Raw genomic sequence first — 24,194 nt, 5'->3', positions numbered from 1 at the left:
TAAACACAAAAACTGGCTTTATTTGCATGAAACATTTCTCATAAATCATAGTTATTGATTCTATGTAAAGACAGGGTGTAGAGCACATCAGGATTCCATTTGTATACTGCAGTATTAGAAGGCTCACAGCAGTGGTTCTCAAACCTGTAGGTCACCTAAGACCACCAGAAAACAGTATTTTGCATTATGATCTGTAACTATAGAAAAATAACAGATATGGTTAGGAACAAACATTTTTTTTTGGTTGGAGTCAACCACAACACAAGGTACAGTATTAAAGAGTCAAAGTATATGGGGACAGCCTTTAGTCTTAGTTTGCTTCTTTGCTTCCACAAATTGGGGATTGAGTTAGCATTCACTAGGGGGGGGGGGGGGAAGGGAGGAATGGGAATTAATTAGCACCATTTATTTGGAATAGTTGCAAAGATAAAACAGAGTTCCCATTCACTAGAGAAACTTAAGACTAGTTGTAGAGACATCTGAACAAAAATAGTATCATTACAACTACCCTTAAAAGTAAGACTTGGAGCTGCTAGCTACTGGATAGGGGAAAGACAGCACTTACCTTGGCTCTTAAGGAGTGGTAAATTTAGAGATATATCCTGTCAAGGGACCAGCATTAAATAGGCAAAGTATAACATACATTCCCCACGTAAGTCTGGTTTGTAGAATAAAGAGTGTTCGATTGCTGTGGATAGTCCTTGTTTGGAAAGCCCTGCCACAAGGAATGCTAAATAGCCCTACCTTGTGTCAATATCTTGAATAACAGCCAATGGAAAATATTCACAAACAATTTTCCCAATCCATTATTTGTCACTATATGGATGACATCCCATTGGCTGATCCAGATAAAAATATTGTGGAAAAAAATGTTTGATGAAGTAAAAAACAAACAAAAACAAAAAAACAAACCAAACCAAAAAACCCTAGTATTGCTGGGGATTGCAAATTGCCCCTAAAAAAAATACAAAAGGGGAATTCTATTAATTATCTAAGGTATAAAATAAGTCTAGAAAGGGTTAGGTCGCAAAAGGTACAAATAAGGAGAAACCAATTAAGAACGCTTAATGATTTTCAGAAGCTACTGGGATATAATAACTGGCTATGGCCACTCAAAAGCTAAACAATTTATTTCAAACCTTACAAGGTGATAAAGATTTAAATAGCCCAAGGAAACTATCAACTGATGATGGATGAGTTAGCTTGTTATAAAGGAAATTACAGGATTCACATCTAGATCATATTGACACAAAGTTGGCCTACATCTTAGTTATCTTACCTTTTACTCATTCCCTACAGGAATTCTTTTGCAGAGGGAAGATTATATCTTAGAATGGATATTTTTAGCACATAAACAGAGTAAGAAACTAAAAACTACATTAAGAAGGTCTCTAAATTGATACTAAAAGGAAAAAAAATGAGACTTTGACAATTAGTTGGAAAGGATCCAACTGAAATTGTGGTACATTTTACTTACACAGAAATTGCCTCGTTTTGGACACAAGATGAATATGAATAATGAAGCATACAATAACTTCTTGGGAGAGATTAACAACAGATACCCTAAAAGCAAGTGGCTTCATTTCATAAAAGGAATTAATTGGATTCTCCCTCATATAATAAAGGGAACTCCAATATCTGGAGCTGCTACTACATTTTACACTGATGCCAGTAAATCAGGAAAGTCAGGATAGGAATCTGAAGATGTAAATAAGGTGGCTGAGAGTCCTTATAAGTCAGTCTAAAAATCTAAATTATATGCAATAATCATGGTGTGACAAGATTTTCAAGAGTCTTTCAGTATAGTGACTCTCAGAAAAAGTTTTACACAAAGAGACTGCTGAACTTATTCAGGATGATTCTAAATTGACTATTCAACTAAAACAAATGATCAAAAATAGGAGTTATCCAGTAATACATAAGATCCCATACAAGTCTGCCAGGCCCTCTGGCACAAGGTAATAATGAATTTGACCAGCTATTGATAGGAAGTATACTAGGGGCTTCAGAATTCCATTAAAAAAAAAAAAGCACATTTACAACAAAGGTTTAAAGAAAGAACTCTCTATCACTTGGCAACAAGCCAAGAAAATTGTGAGACAAGGTCCTACTTGCTCATTATATAACCAAATGCCATTCATTGCCTACCCGAACTCTACGGGTGGCCAAAGAAGTGACATTTGGCAAATGGATGTGTTCCATTTTATAGTTTGGTATATGTGCACCATACTATAGACACATATTCATTCAGCCCTAGCATCCAAAAAGGCTGCTGCTGTAACTACACATTTGTTACAAGTTATGACCATCATGGGAACACCCATACAAATTAAAACGCACAATGGCCCTATGTATATCTCTAATAAGATGAAGCGGTTTTTCACAAATTATAATATAAAACATGTTACAGGCATATCACACAATCCTGCAGGACAAGTGATTGTGGAGAGATCTAATCAAACTCTAAAGGAGATGCTTAATAGACAATAGGGATCAACAAGAACCCCCAAAGATAGATTACATAGTGCTTTATTTACCTTAAAATTTGTAAATGCTGATGAACAAAACACCACAGCTGCTGAAAGACATTAGATTATGGAAAATCTATTCATCTAAACCAACCTGTTTATATTAAGGATATTCTGACATCAGAATGGAAAATGTGTTATGCTGGGAGAAGAGTTATGTCTGTTTCCAGAGGAAAAGAAAAGCTTTGGGTTCCTTTCAAGTTGATAAAAATCAGATATAACAAAGGAAGACCTTGGCGACAGAGAAGAAAAGGGAGACTAACATAATCAACAAAATAGGTGATGTATAAGGGGGGATATTTATGTCTATGCATATGGAGACATCTCTGGAACTGGCTGAGACTAAAATGTCTATACATAGCCAATAACACTTATTGGGTACAAATTTCTCATGACTTATTACATACCATCTTTTACAATGGCATGTATACAAAGTTATATTACAGTTTATGTGATCACACTAACCTAAAGAAAGGCAGTGATCTTTATTTTTCATTAATCAATTTGCACACCCTGCACACTCCATTTGAATGCATTTACAGAACAATATGTTGCTTTTAAGTTTTGTATACTACAGGATGAAAGAAGAGAAAGACAGCCCTGAAAAGATTCACAATCTGGGATGCAGAGATTCAGGGACCTTCCATTCCAGCTTCGCATTTGATTCTACCTCAACTACACCGAAGCTTCTTTTTAAAGGCTTGATTCCATAACTTTTCCAGAACACCTAGCTTGCCTCTCCAGACTTTCAGACTGTCATAATCAAGATATCAGCTAAACAATGAACTTTCTCAGCACATCCAAGTAGCTCTCCTTTGATAAAGCCAATTTTCCTATTTCCCTTTGGGGCCCCAGAAGGGAATTGTTCACCCAAATTCAGCTGGAAACAGACAAAATATCATCCATCAAGTTCCTTATGTTGGGGTGGATGGTTCTGGTTATTATCTGAATTATGGACATGTAGTCATTAAGTGATACTTTACAAAAGTAGCTTTGGACAGGAATGAAACTAGAGAGCTTAAACTCAGGAATTTCTACCTTTCCTCTTCTCTATCCTTCCTTCTTAGGTAAAAAGAAAGGGGGTAGAAGAAAAAGGGGGAAGATATAGTAATATCATAGAAATTATAAAAATAGACAAATAGAGATAGGTTAGCAAATTTACTCAAGCAAAACATTACATAGGTATATCTTACATTGGTAGAAATCCTTATAATCGATACAAGTTGAAGTTATAATCTCTTACATTGGTGGAGAATTTGTTTCATACAAATGTAAATATTCTATTGGTATGAATTTATTGATATAAAATTGGGATTAATATTGTTACTCTCAAATAGGCATTGTACCTATATAACACGTTTATGAGTACAAGACTTAGACCCTGTCTTAGTCAGGGTTTCTATTCCTGCACAAACATCATGACCAAGAAGTAGTTGGGAAGGAAAGGGTTTATTCAGCTTACATTTCCACATTGCTGTTCATCACTGAAAGAAGTCAGGACTGGAACTCAAGCAGAGCAGGGAGCAGGAGCTGATGCAGAGGCCATGGAGGGATGTTCTTTACTGGCTTGCTTCCCCTGGTTTGCTCAGCCTGCTCTCTTATAGAACCCAAGACTACCAGCCCAGAGATGGTCCCACCCACAAGGGGCCTTTCCCCCTTGATCACTTATTGAGAAAATGCCTTACAGCTGGATCTCATGGAGGCATTTCCTCAACTTGAAGCTCCTTTCTCTGTGCTAATTCCAGCTGTGTCAAGTTGACACAAAACTAGCCAGTACAGACCCCTAATAACTTGAGATCAAGTTCCTGGGGGTTAGGTAGAGTTAAGATTGTATGTATACATTAAAGATATTCTGCAACATCTGTCTGCAGCAATATACATGCACAACACAACCACCTCTGATGTTCAAACATTGCCCATTGTATCCTGGGTGATGTAAATCACCCTCAGAGAAGCTATAAGTAAGATATCTAAGGGAAACGAAAGATGTATAGCTAGTATTATCTTTTCAATCCATAACACATCATTTCTATTATCAGCATTGCTGCTGTCAAACAGACTTACCTGGTTCTACCATTCTCTTTGATGATTATCAAAGTGAAAGGCTGTTTAAATTTAACTTATTTTAACTTACCATTTAATTCACAATACACAGTAATGGTATTTTATGTTACTGAAGGATACTACTAGAATCGGATATAGAAATAGAGACTTCAACCTTAAAAATCACAGGGATATTTTCTGAAATATTTGTTCTATAGTCCCTTTCTCATAAAAACAGGTAAAAAGATGCCAGACATGTAAAAAAAATATTTTTTCGTGTGTTATTTTTCAACAGATATCCACCTGCCGAACAAGGAAGGACCAACAAGTAGAAGATGAAGATGATGAAGAATTAGATGTTACAGAAGATGAAAACTAATTTACACAAAGAATTCACATTTCTGTTTACATGTCATCTAACTTGCAAATGTAGAATCACTTTAAACTCACTTGACAGGTTAAACTGTAAAATGAAATGCTACTATGAAACTGGGGGCGGAGGGAAAATTAAAGGAAATTATGCTGATTAAAAAAAAGATTTTTTTTTCTGGATTACACAGTCTTTCTTTCATCATCCTACATATGGTAGTGTATATTTTTCTATATATGTTCTATTAAAAAAGATTGTATTTCTAAGCATTTCAGATTTAATGCACTATAAATACATGTGTGACACACAAAGTATGTGAGTAACAAAAGATTTAATAATGCCTCATACTTTCTTTTAGGATAAAATTTGAGGTTTTGATTACCAGAAGAGGTCAGTTAATAATCCTATGCCCTAATGCCTTAAGTAAAAACACTGCTTCTTTTACTTTTATTATATAACCTTATGTTTCATCATCTGGTATGAAAATTTAGTGTTTTTAACTAAAATTGAACACAGTAATGATTTGAGATACTGATAACAGGTTTTATAAGTGTATATATAAATGATTACATTCTAATTTTAAAAGGCCACATTCAACCTTTCGTGTTTTAAAACAAAACTGCTCTCACTCTACAGCTCTGCACATTCTACTTGTATAAGTTATTAATAATTGGAAGGCAAGTACTTTGCTAGAAATGTTGCCTTATCTTAGAATGCCATAAAGCATTAAACACACTCTGCTGTCTTATCAAGCCACCACTGTCAACATGTATATGCTTTACTCCTAAAGCTACAAAATGTTTGTTATATCTTACCATTTTCTTTTGGTAAAGAACCATGCTTTTGTGACTCTCAAAGCAATGATCAAAACAGAAGTTTGTTTTCAACAAAGAATTGCTTCCTGAGAATACTTTTAAAATTACTTTGGAACATTCTAAGTTGAAATGCTTAAGACTACTTTAAAGCCCCTAGGCAGGTATTAAGGAAGTGAGGTTGTTACTGAAATTTTATATATTCTTGGTCAGTATTAAAATTGGATGTTCGGAGGAAATAGCTATGGTATTTCTGATGCTGCTCAACAAACAGTTCTCTCAAGCATCAGCTGACTCACCAAGTTAATGTCTAAGGCGCCGCAACTGTGGGCAGTCGCTGTTCTTCAGAAAATGTGCTGAGAGCAAGTGTGGTGGTACAGCCTGTTCTCCGACTACTGAGAAGCCAGAAGCAGGACGGTCCTGTTCTCCGACTACTGAGAAGCCAGAAGCAGGACGGTCCTGTTCTCCGACTACTGAGAAGCCAGAAGCAGGACGGTCCTGTTCTCCGACTACTGAGAAGCCAGAAGCAGGACGGTCCTTTTCTCCGACTACTGAGAAGCCAGAAGCAGGACGGTCCTTTTCTCCGACTACTGAGAAGCCAGAAGCAGGACGGTCCTTTTCTCCGACTACTGAGAAGCCAGAAGCAGGACGGTCCTTTTCTCCGACTACTGAGAAGCCAGAAGCAGGACGGTCCTTGGCTTCAATGAGTTCAGGACCAACATAGTCTATGTAAGACTGTCAAAACACAGAGATGAACATAATAAAAGGAATATTATACATCACATTTTGTGGGCAGCAAGGCAAAAATCAAGCTATTTTATGACACAACCAGTAACCATGTAACTACATTAAAAATGTGAAAACTGGGCTGGTGGTTAGCATTTAGTCTAAAATGCATTTTGAGGCCCTGGGATTCATTCCCAGCACGCCCTAGCTCCCCCAAAACAGGCAACCGCCAATATGTTAAAAAGCCTATACTTTTACATCTCTAAGAAAACTAAAGTTATCAGATTGATAGTTCTGAACATCAGCTGCTAATACATAATGTAAAAATAAAGTGACGGGGGCTGGAGAGATGGCTCAGCGGGTAAGAGCACTGACTGCTCTTCCAAAGGTCATGAGTTCAAATCCCAGCAACCACATGGTGGCTCACAACCATCTTTAATAAGATCTGACCCCCTCTTCTGGTGTCTGAAGAGACAGCTCCAGTGTACTTAGATATAATAATAAATAAATCTTTAAAAAAATAAATAAATAAAGTGACAAGGTCACTGCTTAGTAGGTAAGAAGGCTCAAAGGCCACTGCTTTTTAACACTATTCTTAGCTGCTTGGTGAATGAACACTTCTAGGATGGTTCTACATATCATACAGGATTAAGTTTACTTTCTAGGTATGTTTTACTCTTTTTGATGTACATTCTGGAAAGGAAAAAAGTATCACTTGAATGCAAACTGACATTGGGTGTCTTGTTAAAAGGAATACACAGCCAGCATACAAACTATCCGTAGAGCAAATACTGTTCAGGAAATTACTGGGGCTGGGGAATGCAAACATGAAGCCTTGGACTATTCTCTCATGTGTCTGGCACTGCTGTGTTCCGTTCCCACGAGTTGATAAACAAGAGAATACTGTGACTTGCTCCATTTACTAAGTTCCAGGGTATAAATATTACCTCCCATGTATGATAGCCAATTGAAGTTAAATCTACATGTTACATGTTAGACAAGGCAATATGAGAGAGATGTGTAATAATAGTTCGCATTCTTCTATTTAGGAGACAAGTTTCTACAATAAACGTTTATAATGAAGTTTACAAAATAATAAGTCTGGAGCTGACGGAGGGCTCAGTCAGTAAAATGTTTACTGCACGACCAGAAGAACCTGAAAGCTTCGAGGAAGCAAATACAGGAAGATCCTGGAGATTTGCTGGCCAGTCCATCCAGCAAATTGGTGAACTCCAGTTTCAGTGAGTTTTGCCTCAAAAAAGTAAGTGAGCAAGATACCACCTTCGAATTCTAGCCTCCATACAAGTACACCAATACATGTATAGTAAGCTTGATAACTGAGAAAATAAGACAGCCACAGTACTTATTTCAAATCAAAGCACAGAACTGGAGAGATGGTTCAGTAGCTGCGAGCACAAACTGCTGTTGTAGAGCTCACAACTGTCTGTAGTTCCAGTTTCAGGGAATCTCATGAACTCTGCTTAGCTCCACAGACACATGGTTCACATACACACATGCAAATCACTGACTCATATAAAAGATTAAGTGAACAAATATCAAGACACAGTGCTTCTGTTTACCAGCTGTTCTCTGACTGCCCTACCATTCCACCCCAGGCCAGTTTGAGAAGCAATTACATGTTCAATAATCTTTCACATTAAGCTTTATCTTAGTTGTCTCATTGTGCTTGGCTTAGGCATTCCAAATTTTTCACTCTACCTTTAAATCCTACTAGTTTGAAGACCATGTCTTTTTTTTTTTTCAACAAATTTACTGATTTATTCTAAGTAGGATATTTATTAGTAAAAACAGAAACTTAATGAAGGTTTCTCAGATTTCCTTAAGTTGCTGAAAGTAGTCTATATACTTCTGCAATAGCTAAACAATATACAATATAAAAACAAACTTTGTTCATAATACTCAGTGTGGGAAGTGTCTGGATGAAGGAACTTAGTAAAACTGTCTCATAAAACTATGAAAATCATAAAATGAAAACAAAGAGCTTTGATTTGGAAACCAATATAATGTATCCCTGCTCCTCCAATTATAAACTCTTAAGTTCTTTTATCCCTAATTTCTTTAGATAACAACGTTTTGAGTATCATTAATAATTATAATAATAATAATTTTTTTATTATTCTTTAAATGCAACATTAAAAGTAGAAGGAAAAAATATTTACTTAGAATATTTTTGTCATGATGTTACTAAAATTAAAAAATAGAATGTAAGGAGGTGACACAGAAAAACATATTTATCAACAGGGTAAAATGAGGGATCTACTGATGTTGAAATTTGTTCTCTAAGTATGACTGCAGACATCTTGCTTAACTATTCTTAACTTCTCATTTCTCATTTATAAAATATAGATACAATAAACATTGAGATCATACATATGAAGTGCATATTGCCTAACATAAGTCAACTAGTCCTGTAACTGTGGATAAGTTAAAATCTAAGTGAGTATAAGCAAAATATAGAGTATCAAAAAAGCCAAAATTCACTTAGAAATCTGTATTTAGTGAGCCTGTGAGTAATTACAAAATATTGAAGCTAAACTGAATACAATGAGCCACTTAAACACTTCCTGGGAAAACTGTCATATCCTTTCCCAGCCTGAGAGTTCCCATTGCCCTAAACAGATTAGTTTACTGTCTTCTGAACGTTTGTGTTAGTCTTTGCAATCTACTTAGGGTATCACCTAGAGCCCAGTGCTAAGATAAAATGGTGTTGAAGAAATCACAGACCTGTCCATCATTAGTACAGATTAGATGTCCTGCTCAGCACATACTATAATATAGCTGCTGAGAGGCTCATACTACCCAGAGCAATTCTTCTGTCTTTGTTCTTGTTACACAAATACAAGTTAGTAAGTATTTCAAGAGCAATTTTATTTTTACAAAAGTTTTCAAAGTTGTGAACACAAATATTGAGAATTTCCTAAGGCTTCACATAAGTAAATTTTATTTCACAGTAAGTTCATTTTCTGGACTATTTAGTTTATAGGAGACACTGGCACAATGTCTTCACAAACAGTTCTACAGGCAAGTAGCAATAAAAGTGCCAAACCTGATTAATCAGTTAGCCTTCATTTCTTTATATGGTCTGAGTTGTTAAAATAAAATCAAAGATAAATTCACCTTCCACAAATATAACTTCCACTTTTCACAAGACTGAATTTATAACATCAATGAACCGAATGAATTCAGGAATCTCCCCTTTCAAAAACAGAATGTATGCAATTTTAAATCATTGAATAAAAGCATGTCCATTAGTAAATAAAAGGAAACCAGACTTACATAACACATTTTTCTAATCACATTTTTAAATTTTTAAATAATTAAAACTAAACTTAAAAAAAAAAAAAAACAAAACCTATACTTTCACTGCATCAATACTGTGGAAGAAAACTGTTTACTTAGAAAGGCATTCTATGTGGGGGATGGGGAGTGTGGAAGATGTCCACTGAAACAGGAAAAAAAAAAAAAGGCCTCCTAAAGCAAACTAAGCTTAACTTTGCGGGGACCAACTGGTCTACCACTTAGATCTTTAACTGCAGATAGAGCTTCATTATAATTTGTCATAGAAACGATAGCTTCTCCTAAAGGCAATCCTTCCTCATTATACTGTATTGAAACGGAATCAGGGATGACTTTATAACCATGAAAAAAGTCTAGAATTTCATTAGCATTGGCTTTGAATGGAAGATTCGAGATCATAACACGAATTATTCCACCTGAACCACAATTAAACTTTAGGTCAGGAACAAATTTTCCGTCATGAAAATTTTCCAATTTATACTTTTCAAAATCAAATTTGCCACCTTGTAGATGATCAAAGTTCACAAAGGGATGTTGACCTCTGAAATCAGGTGGGGTCCAAAACTCCTCTCCAGAAGATCTAAAATTTTTAGGAAGTCGAAGGTCCTTCTCTGGAACTTCCCTGAGGTCTTCCACAGACACCCGCCTAAAGTCCTCATCAGTGGGATATCTCAAATCTTCTTGGGAGATCCTGAAGTCCTCATCAGAAGCTTGCCTAAAGTCTTCATCAGCCACATGCCTGAAATCTTCCTCTCGGGAACGCCTGAAATGTTCTTGGGGTGGCCGTCTAATGTGCTCCTGATAGGATCTCCTGAAGTGCTCCTGGGATGGCCGTCTGAAGTCTTCTTCCCAAGGGCTTCTTAGCTGCCTATGATCTTTCTCATGACACTGCCTAAAATCATCTTCCTGTGGCCAATCCTCCAGAGGCAGTCTCCAGTCTTCCTCCCTAGAGTGGCTGGTATGCTCCTCCCAGGGGTGCCTATAGTCTTCTGGGGAGTGCCTGAAGTCCTCAGGAGAGCACCTGTCAGACTGCCGGAAATACCCTTGGGGATGCTTGAAATGACCCATTTTCCTTAAGTCTTTTGGATGATAACGAAGGCTTTCAGACTGGCCAAATGAACAGGATGACGGATCTTTTAAGTCAAACAAACAGGAACAGTCATCTCCATCATGTGACCTGGAACAGGCTTGTGTCCTCTCATTAGACAACCAGGAAGACTTTATACCAAACTCCTGCATTTGTTCCTCAGATATAAGTCTTAACAACACCTCTATCCCCAAGAATCTTTGTCGGTTCAAACGTTCAGCTTTCATGGCTTGTTCTTCTGATTTAAATCTCACCAGTGCTTCTCCCAAACCAACTCCCTTGTCATCACAAAGCAGATAAATGTCATCCTCAACAAGAGAAAAGTCTGCAAAGAACTTCTGCACTTCACCCTTTGTAACATCAAATGGTAAATTTCTTATATATATGCACAGCTTCTGACCAGAGCCAGAGAAGCCTTCTTGAGAGTACTTTTGTGAAACACGTCCTGGCCTTTCCTTCTCTAAAGACTCTGGTCTCTTCTTCTCATAGCATTCAATGATTCTCACCATTTCCTTCCTAGACACTGGATCAATAAGGACTGGACGATATTGTAAAACAGTCTTATGCAAACCCAGGGCAGTATTATAGTCTTTTTGATTCTTGAACATCACAAAGGCATAGCGTGTTCTTCTTTCATCTTTATACACAAACTTAATCTGGTCATTAGTCAGGTCAGTATCTCTAAAGAGATTCCTTAAATCTCTTTTGTTAGTATTTAAGGACAGATTTTTTAAGTGAACATAAAATCCAAGAGGAGAGCGAGAACGTGCTCTAGGAGATTTTGAATGAGACCGTTTCCGAAAATGTCTACCATTAATCCTTCTTGAAGGAGAATGCTCTTCAGATCTCATACGAGGAGTGTCACCGCCCTCGGTTGCAGTACCACCAAATTCAATCCACTGTTGTTCTGAACCCTGCATGACTTCTATAAATCTTGAACCCATGAAACTTCTATGGCATTTAAGACCTCCTGAAGCATCAACACATGAAGCAAATTTTACTATAGCATCACCATTATTTCGGCCATCATGATGTTTTAAGAGAATTACTCCATCTACACACAAACCAGAGAAAAAGACACGGACATCATCTTCATTTACTAAGTAAGGCAAACCTCGTAGAAATAAGTAAGGATTCTCAGCCTTCAATGGCCTGGTCTTTCTTGGCCTTAAGTCAAGTCCTGTACCATTTGTATGAAACCCAGCATCTCGATTAACCGAAGAGCCATATCCAGAATAACTTTCTTCTTCCTTCAGAGCATCACTAAAATGATACACGTTGCCAACCCCTGATGCCCCGGATCCTGGTCGCCCTCTTCCTACTCGAGCAGTTCTTTTCATTTCTATGGTCTTCTGCATTTCTACCTTGCTACTAAGAAAAAGCTCTACAGATGAATCCTTGATAAACCCTCCTGAGCGACTTATAGCACGTCTTGCATCTTCATCTGTTGCAAAAATTATAAAAGCCTCCCCAACTTTCCCTCCAATTATATGCACTCCTCCATCAGGAATAGTCAATCCCTTGAAGAAGTGACGGATATCCACAGGACCCGCAATAAAAGGAAGCCCCAGTAAACGGATGACTACAGCCATGCTGAGCTCAAGCCACAGCAATAATGACCTGCAGACAAAAAGGTACACATAATAGCAAGTCTTATTTTGCAGTGCCTTAGCACAAACTAGCTTAATAATACCTGGTTCCTGCCTTCTTCAGCATTCATAAATGGAAAACAAAATACTAATCCACAGAAAACCTGATGTTATCTAACTCTTAAAACAAATGCATGTTCTCCTATATAAACATACAAATAAACCAACTGCCTTAAATATTTTCACATCACCTACCCTATTCAATAGGATCATCAAAATATCAAATCTTCCTTTGTAAGTCTGCCAAATGCTACTTCACAACAAGACAAAAGTACTTTCAGACCCTTTAGAAGCACTGACTCCTATGCAGTCTGCCTCTCACTAACCACAATAGAGTTTACATATCCAGAAAAGCCAACTACGGTCAGAATACAACTTCTGCTCCCGATATTCAGCTGCCTAACACTTTATCAACTGGTCACCATGTAAAAAACAGAATAATGAGTACAAGGATCCACTAATCTATCTGATTTCGTCACACTACTGTGGAAGCCTTACACTCTGATCTCTTACCTTTGCCTTTTATTTCTTGGAGACCTGTTTATTCTGTAAAAGCAACTTAACTGTGGAAAGAAAATGAAATATAATTAATCTTTGAACTCTACAATCAATCTCAATGCCTGATATCCATTTCAGAATTACCTATTAAAGTAAAACAATATAAGGTATCACAAGTACAGCCATTATAAGTAGTCTTTTTTGTCCTAAAGGGAAACTGATTATACTTCGGCAAAAGGAACTATAACACCAGAACAGACAATTGGGAGGTACAATGAAAAAAAAGAAAAGTGTGATCAAAGTTATACTACTTGGTTGGAACTTGCTTGAAAAGAATATGAAGAAAGTATTAGATAGTTTGAGAGTAGTGGTCTATACATGAGCATATAAATATTTCAAAGCCCATTGAATTCTATTATTAAATAAAGTCCTAGCTTATCACATGCTAATATACTGAAGTTTTACATGTACTTAAAATCTATTTCAGGAGTAAAACATCAGTTTTGAGACCAAGTATTTTTAACAGCCTCACATCACTTTACCTAACAGTGATCCAAACATGTAGTTCATACTTATATCCAACTCACATGCCATTCTGCACCCTTCCAAAACATAACACTAAATTGAACAAAGCAACAATTCAAAATACTATAGTAAGAAAACTACCAAAGTTCCAAAACTATCAATATTATACAATAAATCCAAACCAATGGCTACCATATGGATCCAAATTTTAGTTCTGCATACTACCAATACAGAAATAAATGTCATTATGTTGTAATTAAGGAAAATACTATACCTTCCCTAAAGAAAAACTTAAAATATTCAATGTCACTCATTTCATACACTTACTACTAGACTTACTACTAGACTACTAAAATTTATCTCAGGCATACACAAAAACACACACTGTACCAACTTTGAGTTCAACTCTACCAACAGACACTTTAAAAAAAACTATCCTGCACACTTACATTATGAAAGCCTTACTAATAATATAGAAAAGTAAATATATAGACTTACTAGTTTTGAATATTGGAATTGCCAATATCTATTATTTAAAAAAAAAACCAACTCAGCTTCATATTGTCTAGGAAAACTTACTAGTAGCACTTTCACAGACAACCAAACAATATTTACCAAGTATCTTTTTAAAGTTGAAAAATAAATCATTGTAACTACTATTAGTTTACAAATAAAAATTGATCTTCAAGTTTGAAAAGCTGTCTTTAACAAACAGGTGGGGAGGGTCTACAGATTAAATGCTTAATCCAAAAGTTAATCAGTAAAATAATGGAACTACACTGTATGTAGCACACTACATATGGAAATTATTGAGCTTTGTTATTAAAATCTTTGCAGTACAAAATATAAAGCATACAAACACTAGATCCAAACAAACGAAAAGAAACCTGTAAGTTTGATTTCAACAAGTCAATATTCACAACCTTCAAAGAAAACTAAAAACGGCTCCTTGAAACCTGTCCACATCCAAATTCTAAGACTCCTAGGGAAACTGACTTGGCTGATTTCAACTTGTCTGTCTTTAAACTTTTTCAAATCCAAAAAGAGCGATATACCCCGAGGATAAGAATTCGGCTACAAATACATAAATTCTGAGAGAGTCAAGGAAAAAAGCACATACCAATTTAAAGTTGCCTCTCACAACACATCCTGACTTAATAATCACCTTTTCTGTTTGTCTTAACTAAAATCTTCTTCATTAAGCAGTTTCACAGGCACGAAGTGATTCAATTCCAATCCAACGGACCATAAGTTTGTTCTAATTTGTCAAATAAAAGCTAATGTTTAAACTTTCATGTCCTTGCCATAGCAGGGTAAGGTATCATTCGCCCACAATCAGGACCGTCTAAGAGAACATCTCAGAGACTCAAAGTATACACTATTTCCTTACAATCTCCAGAAAGTCTACTGACACATCAGCCTGCTCCAAAGTCAAAGCACAAATTATCCTGTCCTAGTTTTGGATGCCATTGCACAAATATCGAACAACACAATAACCCTGTTGTTTAGTGATGCCACTGCTGTCAGGCCTCTATTGAACTGCTACGAAAAGGGAGGGGATCCTTGAAATTTCATTTAATGATAAACATAAGTTAATCAACGTTGCTAATTTTACCAAGCCATCCTTCCATTTAGATCACCTTAAATAAATGATCTTATGTGTGCATCTTTTAATCATGATGCAGAGGACATCAGTAGGCTGGACTTAAGAGCTGATTTTAACGAACATAGCCATTTTCCAGACCTGGCAAGAGAGACAAGTTTTACTATGTGCCTCCAACGTTCTTACTACCCAGTATCAAGAACCATTAAAATCCTAAATAAGAATTTTCCTTGCAGAAAATCTACCTCAGTCCACAAATATCCTCTGATAAGATCTGCCTTTTATGATGTAGATGTTTAAAATAAAAAGGCGTCATGACCACATAGGGCCATAGTTCCGGGTCAGGAACCGTTAAGTGAAGACGATTCCACAGGACACACGCTTCCCCCGTTATCCATCATCATCGATGGGGAAATCCTCCGGAGACTGCGATTCGACTTAGTCCACGCTCCGAGCCAACGATCAGAGTTTCCTTCTTTTAGCGCCAGGCCAACATCCTAGGTCGGATCTGATACTGCCCCCAGACTCGGTGCCCGACGGCTTTCAGATTAACCAGGACCGCCCAACCCGCGTTCCTTTGCGCTCCGCGGTCCTGAGGGCAAACGCACCACCCCAGCTCGCCCGAGGGGACTGGCTCCCAACCTCACCGCGCCGCTCTGCGCACCTCCAGCCCGAGAAAACCGGCCTTTCCCGCGCCGCTACCAACGTGGACATGGCAAAGAAAAGAAATACCTAGGCGCTGCTCCGAGATTTTCGCTGTCAAGATCCCAGGAAGCTCACTCGCCGCCACACGGAGGCTGACAGGAGGAAGTCGGGGGTCAGCGAGCGCCGCCCTAACCGCACCAGCCGCGCTCGCCCCCCGCCCAGCACGCCCGTGCTTCCGGCTCTCACCCCCTCCCTTGCCCCATGCCCGGCATCCTGAGAAGTGCTTCGCACCGGGCAGTCACCACACACCACACAAACGGAGAAGGGACGCTCCTCGACGCCGCAGTCTCCGCACGGCCTACCAGGCCCAACACGGCCGGAAGAAAATGGAGACCACACTCCCCTCCGGTCCGGACAAACCGATGCACCGTCTCTCTGCTCATGCGCAATCCAGGCCCAACCAGCCACCCCTTGGCGCTCTGAACGCGCGTGCGCAGACGTACTGCTTCGGTTACAGTGATTGGCGGGTGTGAGTGAGGAAGGCTGTTCTCTGCAGTGTAGTATGGTTTTGTGCATGCTCTATTTCTAGGCAATCTGTGAGCCCCTGACCCACCCCTGAAAACTTCCACTGGGGGGCGGGGATGTGAGGCAATTGTAAAATATACAAATCAAAAAGGTTTCTTTTTTTTCTTTTCATCATAATGAACCGCTTTGGAAGTGGAAAGCTGCAGAGTTTTCCATCCTCTCCTGTGATTTCTGTTAAACCTGAGAAAAACAGGGCAGTTGCATAGGCAGATAAAAGCAAGCTGTATTTACAACAGGCCTTCGGGCTGCCTTACCTAAAGTATGTATTACAGAAAGCATCCCTTCAACCTTTTATTACTGTGCTGTTAGGTGTATGTGACAATTCCCAACAATCACACTATGTGGCAGTTCTCCAGTCGGGGGTTTATTGGGATGGGAAATAGAGTTATCCTCTGGGAGAGGGAGGAGAACCAGGGACAGGGGAGAAAGGGAGAATGAGGCTTTTATTAGGCATTGTTGCGCTAACAGTCTGCAAGGCTGTGCACTTTAATAGGCAATATTCATGTATATCCAAATTTGGTTCTCAAACCAAGTGAGATGAGGTGTATATGTAGGGTGCTTTATGCACAATACAGAGAAAGTATGAAATCAAGATTCAGTAGGCAAGGTTTCTCCTAGACTTTTGTCATAAAGGTATTATATATAAAATCAATGAGGGTTTCTGTTTGTATTGCTTTGCTAAAACTCAAACTCAGGACTTGAAACAATCCCTACCCTTAGTGTTTTTTAAATAATGTAAAAACAAAGCCGGGCATGGTGGTGCACGCCTTTAATCCCAGCACTGTAGAGGCAGAGGCAGGCGGGATTTCTGAGTTCGTGGCTAGCCTGGCCTACAAAGTGAGTTCCAGGACAGCCAGGACTATACAGAGAAACCCTGTCTCGAAAATCAGAACAAAACAAACAAAAAAAGTAAAAACATAGGGCACCTCCTTTGTTGTCAAAATTAATCCCCTGGGTAAACTGTCATGTAGGTGTGATTGCCACTTTCATGAAACACTTTTAAGTGCTAAAACCATATATTTTCCATTGCTGTAGTAGTATTTCCTGACACGGTAAATTGACTGCGTCCCAGAGTTTTAAATACATTTTAAATAACCGCCCCTAATTTATTTAGCATATGTCTGATCCATTGTTTCCCGCGTGCGTGGTAACCTAGCAACCAGGCGTCGCAAGGTTGAGTTTTTTTTTTTTTTTTTTTTTTTTTTTCTGAACCCTGTTGTCCAATCAGCTCAGCGGACTCACCGAGGAGGCTGCTGGGGAGCTGGAGACTGCGGACCCAGGATATGGGTACCATGGTGACGCGTACAAGGCCTGTGGCGGCCATGGCGGTCAGATCTCGTTCTTCATCCCGGACTGGCACCGCCTACCTTCTCTTAGTTCTCTGCGAAGTCTCATGGGCACAAATCTTCTCCTTCCCTTTCCGGCGGCCTGAGACCTGCGACTTCAACCAGTACTTTGACATCTCGGCGCTCTCCTGTGCCCCCTGTGGCGCCAACCAGCGGCGGGATGCACTAGGTGAGGCGGTTTGGGGGTGGATGGACTCTGACCAAAATAAAGCACTCCTGACAGCCAGCACTCCAGACATTTTATTTGGAGAATGTTTCAGAAAATGCACAGCTATCAAACCTAAGAAAGGGTTTCCTGGGAGGATACGGCTGACACAATGAGATCAGTCACCCAGGCGCCACCACCCTACCCTCCTCCAGGAACTCATTCCCCGGAGTCAGTCTCTGGCAGGGAATCCTTAGGATGGCACCTGAAAGCCGCCTAAGAAAAGTAGAATAGAAATAGAAAAGAAATAACCTGAGGCGTCTAGTGAGGTACCCTGACAGGAAAGCAAGGGAAGAAATGTGAATTAGTAAACTCTTGTGACCATTAATTCTACTTCCAAATTCAAGATATTTAAAGCTGTTTGCAACTGTGACTATAATCAGATTTTGTAAGCAAAGGAAACTGAAACCGAGATGTTGTGACATCTGTGTGACATATACTGGAAACTAAGAGAACTCTTGTCTCTTCCTCACTTTCTTTTTTGTTTTTTGTTTTGTTTTGTTTTTCGACACAGGGTTTCTCTGTGTAGCCCTGGCTGTCCTGGAACTCTCACTTTGTAGGCCAGGCTGGCCTCGAACTCAGAAATCCGCCTGCCTCTGCCTCCTGAGTGCTGGGATTAAAGGCGTGGGCCAGGACACCTGGCTTCCCTCACTTTCTACCTCTGCATTCCCAGCGCGTGGCTTTGCATCTGTGGTTACATATTCCCTTAGGACCTGTCCCTTTTATTGTTGATGACTTCTGTTTGCTCACATTGTCCTTTTAGACTTAATTGCATCGATTGGTCTAGTTCTCCCTTAACTACTCAGAATGAGTCTTTTCCTATTTACTGAAGTCTAAAATGCTGTGAATCTCAGACTGGTTAACTCTCCTGCTTTAGGCCTGGTAGAGTCTCACTTAAGGCAGTGCGGATCACTGTGTCAGAAGATGGAGTGTGAAGAGCAAACGTGTTCTGCATTGTATTGCTTTCATGACAATGAATGAAGACGTGTGTGTTGTACATAGACTCCTACAGGTGCTGGCTCTACTTAGTCCTTAGAGAATTCTTTCTTTAACTAGCTGAGTCTACTTGTAATTACAAACAACATTTATTTTCTTTCTAGAGAAAGAGTATTTGAATGAAAGCAATTTTCCAATAAGATATTGACAAAATTAAAACTCACTAAACACACATACATATGGTTTAGTGATGCAGAAATGTAATTCCTAGAGCAAGTAAGTAGTTTTCATAGTTCAATAATAATTGCAGTTTAAAAAGTAGCAACATGATGCCAGACATATTTCTAAACTTTGACCCTATTAGGTAGGTCCTGTTTTTTTCTCCATTTTACTAAACAAGAAGCCGAAGTATAGAATTCATTAACCCACTCAGTGTTTGCATGTATACGCACAGACCCATAGACACATATACATGCACAGACAGACAGACAGAGAGACAGACAGACAAAGACACCTGTTGTCTCTCATATAATGCCCAGTCTGGCCTCGCACTGTCTGTGAGCAGGGATACCCTTGAAGTACTGCCTGAACTTCCTGCCTCTTCCTCCTAAATACTGAGGTTACAGGTATACACCACCACTCCAAGCTTCAAAATCCTAAGAACTGTTAAGTTTGTGTCTTGGAGTTTTGTTTGCTAAGGACAATATCAGCTTTGTTTTTTTTTTTTTCTTTTTCTTTTCAGGAACTTCCTGTGTATGTCTACCAGGATATCATATGATCTCTAATAATGGAGGACCTTCTATTATTTGTAAAAAGTGTCCAGAAAACATGGTATGAATAATTTATTTTAAAATAACTTTTGAGAAAAAGTCATAAATGTCTATCTCTCAGACTTCAGTATAATTTCCCATTTGTTCACATACTTTAAACTTTTTTTGTTTTGGGTTTTTTGTTGTTGTTTTTTTGTTTTGCTTTTTTTGTTTTGTTTTTTTTTTTGTTTTTTTGTTTTTTTGTTTTTTTTTGGTTTTTTGAGACAGGGTTTCTCTGTGTAGCCTTGGCTGTACTGGAACTCACTCTGTAGACCAGGCTGGCCTAGAACTCAGAAATCCGCCTGCCTCTGCCTCCCAAGTGCTGGGATTAAAGGCGTGCGCCACCACGCCCCGCTACTTTAAACTTATTAAGGTAATTTTATTAGTATACATTTTGAGAGATCAGTAAAGCAAAGAAGAAAACTTTGGGGAAAAAAGACAAATTCATTTTGTTCTGAAAGTGGTTGAGTCAGATATCCCAAGTACAAAGCTGTGAAAAAAAATCTTTCTGTTTGCCTCACAGAATAACTAGGGTATAAAGAGAAGCTGAGTATTCCCTATGTAGAGCCATTCGGGGTAAAATGTCTTTGCTGTAGATGGCATTCGCTGTCTTAGATGTACTGTGCTGATCGTCTTAAATGATGCTTGATCCTCCTAATGCTACATGAGGTTCAGCAATCCTCATGCTACATTAGGTACAGCAAGTCGATGCATTGCCGGTTGCATCAATAGAAATGGAATCATTCGAAGTTTGCTTAGTTTCCTCATTACATAATGGTTCAGGGAAATTCGACTAGTGGGCAAATTTTATGGGCTAATTACCAATTAGTAGAAATATGTTTTCTAATCATTTAAGCTAATTAGGAGTGTATAACAGTTCTATTGAAGTGTTGTTTCTTATTCTATTAGAAAATTAAATCTAAGAATCTATTATCATTAGGGGTCATCCTTTGAACTATTCATCCTGTAGATCTGATTGTTATATTTATATTTAGTTCATGTTTTGGAAGTACTAGTTGTAGCTAAGTGATTGGTAATGAAGGGCTATGGGTAGAATATTGTTCCAGGGATAAGTTTACTTAAAGTCTAAAAGTTTATTAAAGCTATTGTAGGTTTTTAGTGTTATGGAAGCATGCCAAATATAAAATCATTAATAAGTCCAGTCTCTTCAACAAAATCTAATTTGTGTCAGTTTTAGCATTAGTCTCTACTGACTTCAGTTATAACTATAAGCATGTGAGTGGCCAGGCCCCTCCCCTGAGGACGTCAAATCGCCAGGTCCTATCCACAGAACACACTAACTGCTCTAACAACTGGACCCAACCCCACCCTAAAGAGAAAAAAAGCCCAAGCTCGGTACTTGAAATCCCATCAATCCCAACCCTGGAAATTTTCACCCTGGAAAGTTCTGCTGCCAAGAAATGTTATCTAAACCCTGTCTTCTGCTCAGTTCTTTGCTGCTCCTCATTCAAGCAGAGGCAGCTGCCCTCCTTGGGTTTTTCCCTCTCAATAAATCTCTTGTGTGAGATATGTTGCATGGTGCAGTGTGACTCTGTGGTAGTCCTTGGTTCCAGACTGTCAGGATACCTTTCCCGTGATGTAATGTAATGTAATGTAATGCTTACATTGGTCCCGAGACTGGATAAGTCCTCCTCATGCCTATAGCCCCCTTGCAGGTCGAAGCTTCACTGGAACCACAGCCCTCTTCTCCAGTCTACCCACAGCAGACTCACCTCCCAGCTCACTAATGGCTCAGCTCCTTACCTACCACTTAGTTCCCCTTCGGTTGGTGTAAACATTTCCCCAGATCTGAGGAAGTTACCCTTGAGTGTCCAGCACCCCTCTGGTAGTTTTGGAATCAAATGTACCTCACAGCCACAGTCTTTAAGGCTATGTCTGCCTCCTTCACCTTCATCCTGCTATTGTGCCCCCTTCTGCCCTCTTCTCCCACCTTCCCTTTGGAGCTGCCTGTAATCCCACAGCTTCCCTAGGGCCTCATGGCTTTTGTGACTGTTTTCTAACCCTTCCCTTTGGATGGGACCCCACTTCTAGAGCTGGATTTGTCCTTGCCTTCTGGCTTCTATGAAAGCACCTCTGTTCTCAGGCCTTGAGTCTCTCTTCCCGCTTAGCCAGCTAAGGCCCTGATCCCCACTGAGTACAGTGACAACCCAGTGAATGGCTCGTCCTCCTTTAGTGCTGGGGACACCTGCAACTAAAAGTTGCAGTGACATTTTTCCTCCCCTGCCTCTCATCCATGGGAACAGTGTCTTCCATGCCCTGTCATTCCCACTTGGGATGCCTATTGGAAAACTTTCAGCATGTCCACCTAACACCAGACTTAAAGGCCCCTAAAATTGATCATTTTTGCAATCAAATTTGGCCTCAATATCCCTTAGTCAGATCCTAATATTATTCAGGGCCTTTACAAATACTGAAAGTGATAGAGGAAGTAAAAATAAGATTCTCCTTTCCCTATTTCTCTTTTCTCATTTCCAAGCCCTTTGTTTTTGTCTGGTCTCCCTAATAGACACAGTGTAAATGTCCATTACCATTAATGGATCTGTAAGTTTGTTGCAAAGTGGGAGCCAGGAGCCTGACCTACCAGGACAGGGAGAAGCAAAGAAGTAGGCCAGTGTACACATACTCTTTGCTGACTGATATGTCTCTCAAGTCCCTCCTGCAATAGCCTCTGTCTATAGCCAGGGCTCAGAATTTTCCCATCTCTAAGGATTGTTTATTCTCAGCTTACTGGATTCAGTATTGGAGGGATTCTGGCATGTTTTAGGTATGCATGATATTAGACTGTTGTTTTGTGCTGCCCAACTTCAATTAAAAGCAGGCTCTGGAGTTGGGGTGTGACTCCCCTCCTCTAGATCCACCTGTACTTGTTTAAAGGTTTCCTCCAAAATTTCTGTCTCAGATCAGGTGAGCCAGCTGCCTAAGTGTCAGAGAAAGGAGAACAAAACAAAATAACAGGACAGACTATTCCCAGTAGGGACTATCGCTACTAATCTCGTACTCACTTGGTTTGGGTTTATCTCTAAAACTTTTGTAAGCATATTGGATATGATTTAAAAACTTATAAAAATCTGTAACAAACAGGTCAACCTAAAACTGGGACTCCCAGGTTGAGAGTTAAAATTTATACATAGGTAATCTTAAACAAAGCATGTGGCTTGCTGCTATCTTAGCTGCTGTCCCCTCATCTGGATGAAGGCTGACAACCACCTTTCTGGGGTTAGAAAAGATGGACTTGCTATGTGATCTCACTCTCAGCTTGTTTAAAAGTGACCAAAGGAAAAACAAAGCCCAAGCAAGATGATCCCTCCACTATTTTTGATCATGCTAATGAGCCTCACCCTTATCAGCCTCAACCCACAATTCCTTCTTTCCCTCTTCAGTCTCCCTTCCTCTCGCCACAGTTACAGGCTGTCCAAATCAGTCCTCTCCAGCACTCACTTTCCCCACTCTTCCATGTGACTCTCTTTACCTCCTCCTACCCACCCTAAACCTAGAGGGATCTTCTTCTCTGGGAGGTTGCGCAGGTGAACAGCTGGGTCAGGGAGCACATCCCCTTCTCATTAAGTGAACTCTCTCAAAAAGAGAGCGGGATCTTACGTTCTAATTCTTCCGCCTTTGTTAAAGATTTCCAGTATATCACCCAATCTTACAACCTTGCCTTCCGTGACCTTTATATGACTCTCACCGACAACATTCTCCCCGAGGAGTGCAAGCAAGTCTGGGATCAGGCTAAGGCACATGCAGATGAAATCTATCCAACTAATATTGCCCACCCAGTCAGGGCTGAGTTAGTCCCTGACCAAGACCCTGAATGGAATTATCATACCCACAGGGCATCATTGCTATGGATAAATTTATAACTTGCCTCCTGACTGGTCTCCACAAGGCCACCCCTTAAAGAGATAAATTATGAAAAAATCCAAGACAGCATCCAGAAAACCCACCTCTACTCCTAGACTATCTTACAAAGACCCTCTTACAGTATGCCGATCTGAAAATCAACTCCTTATCACCTACCTCTCCCAGAATTTCCCTGATATTAGGGCCAAACTTAAATGTCTATAGAAAGGACTCCTGATGCCATAGAGAAGTCTTAGCGATGGCCTTTAAGATGTAGCATGGGAGAGATGAAAAAGCCTGAAAACAAAAATACCTGATGCTGACTAAGGCCTATCAGTCAGCCATAGCTGCTGCACAGCCTCCCAAAGCCCAAGAGCCTCTGGGTCCCTGTGTCAGATACTGTTAGGAGGGTCACTGGCCTAGTAGTCTGTCTAAACCCTCACAAACCATTCCAGTCATGCCCCAGTGCCATCAAGAGGGACATTGGGCTGCTGATTGTCTTTATGTCCTTTGCCATGTGAGGACATCAAGCCCAAATCACCCTCTAGCTGACCACGTAGATCTGGCCATGGATGACTAAGGGGACCCTGGCTTCCTTGGCCTGACCACAGCCATGTCCAACAGGAGCCTCAGGTAGTCATAATATGT

General features: G+C 39.5%; 2 protein-coding genes across 11 annotated transcripts in view; one reads left to right on the top strand and one right to left on the bottom strand.

The window, feature by feature from the left end:
* Nucleotides 1-16,249, bottom strand: Rbm12b2 (RNA binding motif protein 12 B2). Of its 4 annotated transcripts, none has more exons than XM_017320453.2 (4): nt 16,051-16,143; nt 15,892-15,956; nt 13,047-13,096; nt 1-12,504 (listed from the first exon to the last, which is right to left on the bottom strand). In XM_017320453.2, the coding sequence occupies exon 4, from the start codon at nt 12,474-12,476 to the stop codon at nt 9,972-9,974; it is 2,505 nt and encodes an 834-aa protein (XP_017175942.1). In that variant the 5' UTR covers nt 12,477-12,504; nt 13,047-13,096; nt 15,892-15,956; nt 16,051-16,143; the 3' UTR covers nt 1-9,971. The 4 variants fall into 4 exon arrangements, with proteins under 4 accessions (XP_017175942.1, NP_945195.1, NP_001343492.1 ...); NM_198957.2 differs by having other exon boundaries at nt 9,348-12,504; nt 16,096-16,249; NM_001356563.1 differs by having other exon boundaries at nt 9,348-12,504; nt 16,114-16,249.
* Tmem67 (transmembrane protein 67) overlaps nt 15,599-24,194 on the top strand; it is a 50,666-nt gene continuing 42,070 nt past the window's right edge. For 2 of the 7 annotated variants that reach the window (NR_110955.1, XM_006538008.3), the window contains exons 1-2: nt 17,612-17,904; nt 19,619-19,707. Coding sequence is in view for 2 of the 7 variants with exons in the window: in XM_006538007.4 (XP_006538070.3) it covers nt 16,191-16,333; nt 17,618-17,904; nt 19,619-19,707 (519 nt within the window). In the remaining 5 variants the exon portion in view is untranslated. Of the gene's footprint in view, nt 16,334-17,611; nt 17,905-19,618; nt 19,708-24,194 lie in introns of those variants that run through there. The other 5 variants (NR_161254.1, NM_177861.5, XR_001784156.1 and 2 more) reach the window with 4 other exon arrangements.

The sequence above is a fragment of the Mus musculus genome, chromosome 4 (genome assembly GCF_000001635.26).
Source record: "Mus musculus strain C57BL/6J chromosome 4, GRCm38.p6 C57BL/6J".
NCBI lineage: Eukaryota > Metazoa > Chordata > Mammalia > Rodentia > Muridae > Mus > Mus musculus.
Note: the sequence above shows the minus strand (reverse complement) of the source record. Positions and strands in the feature narration are given on the sequence as shown.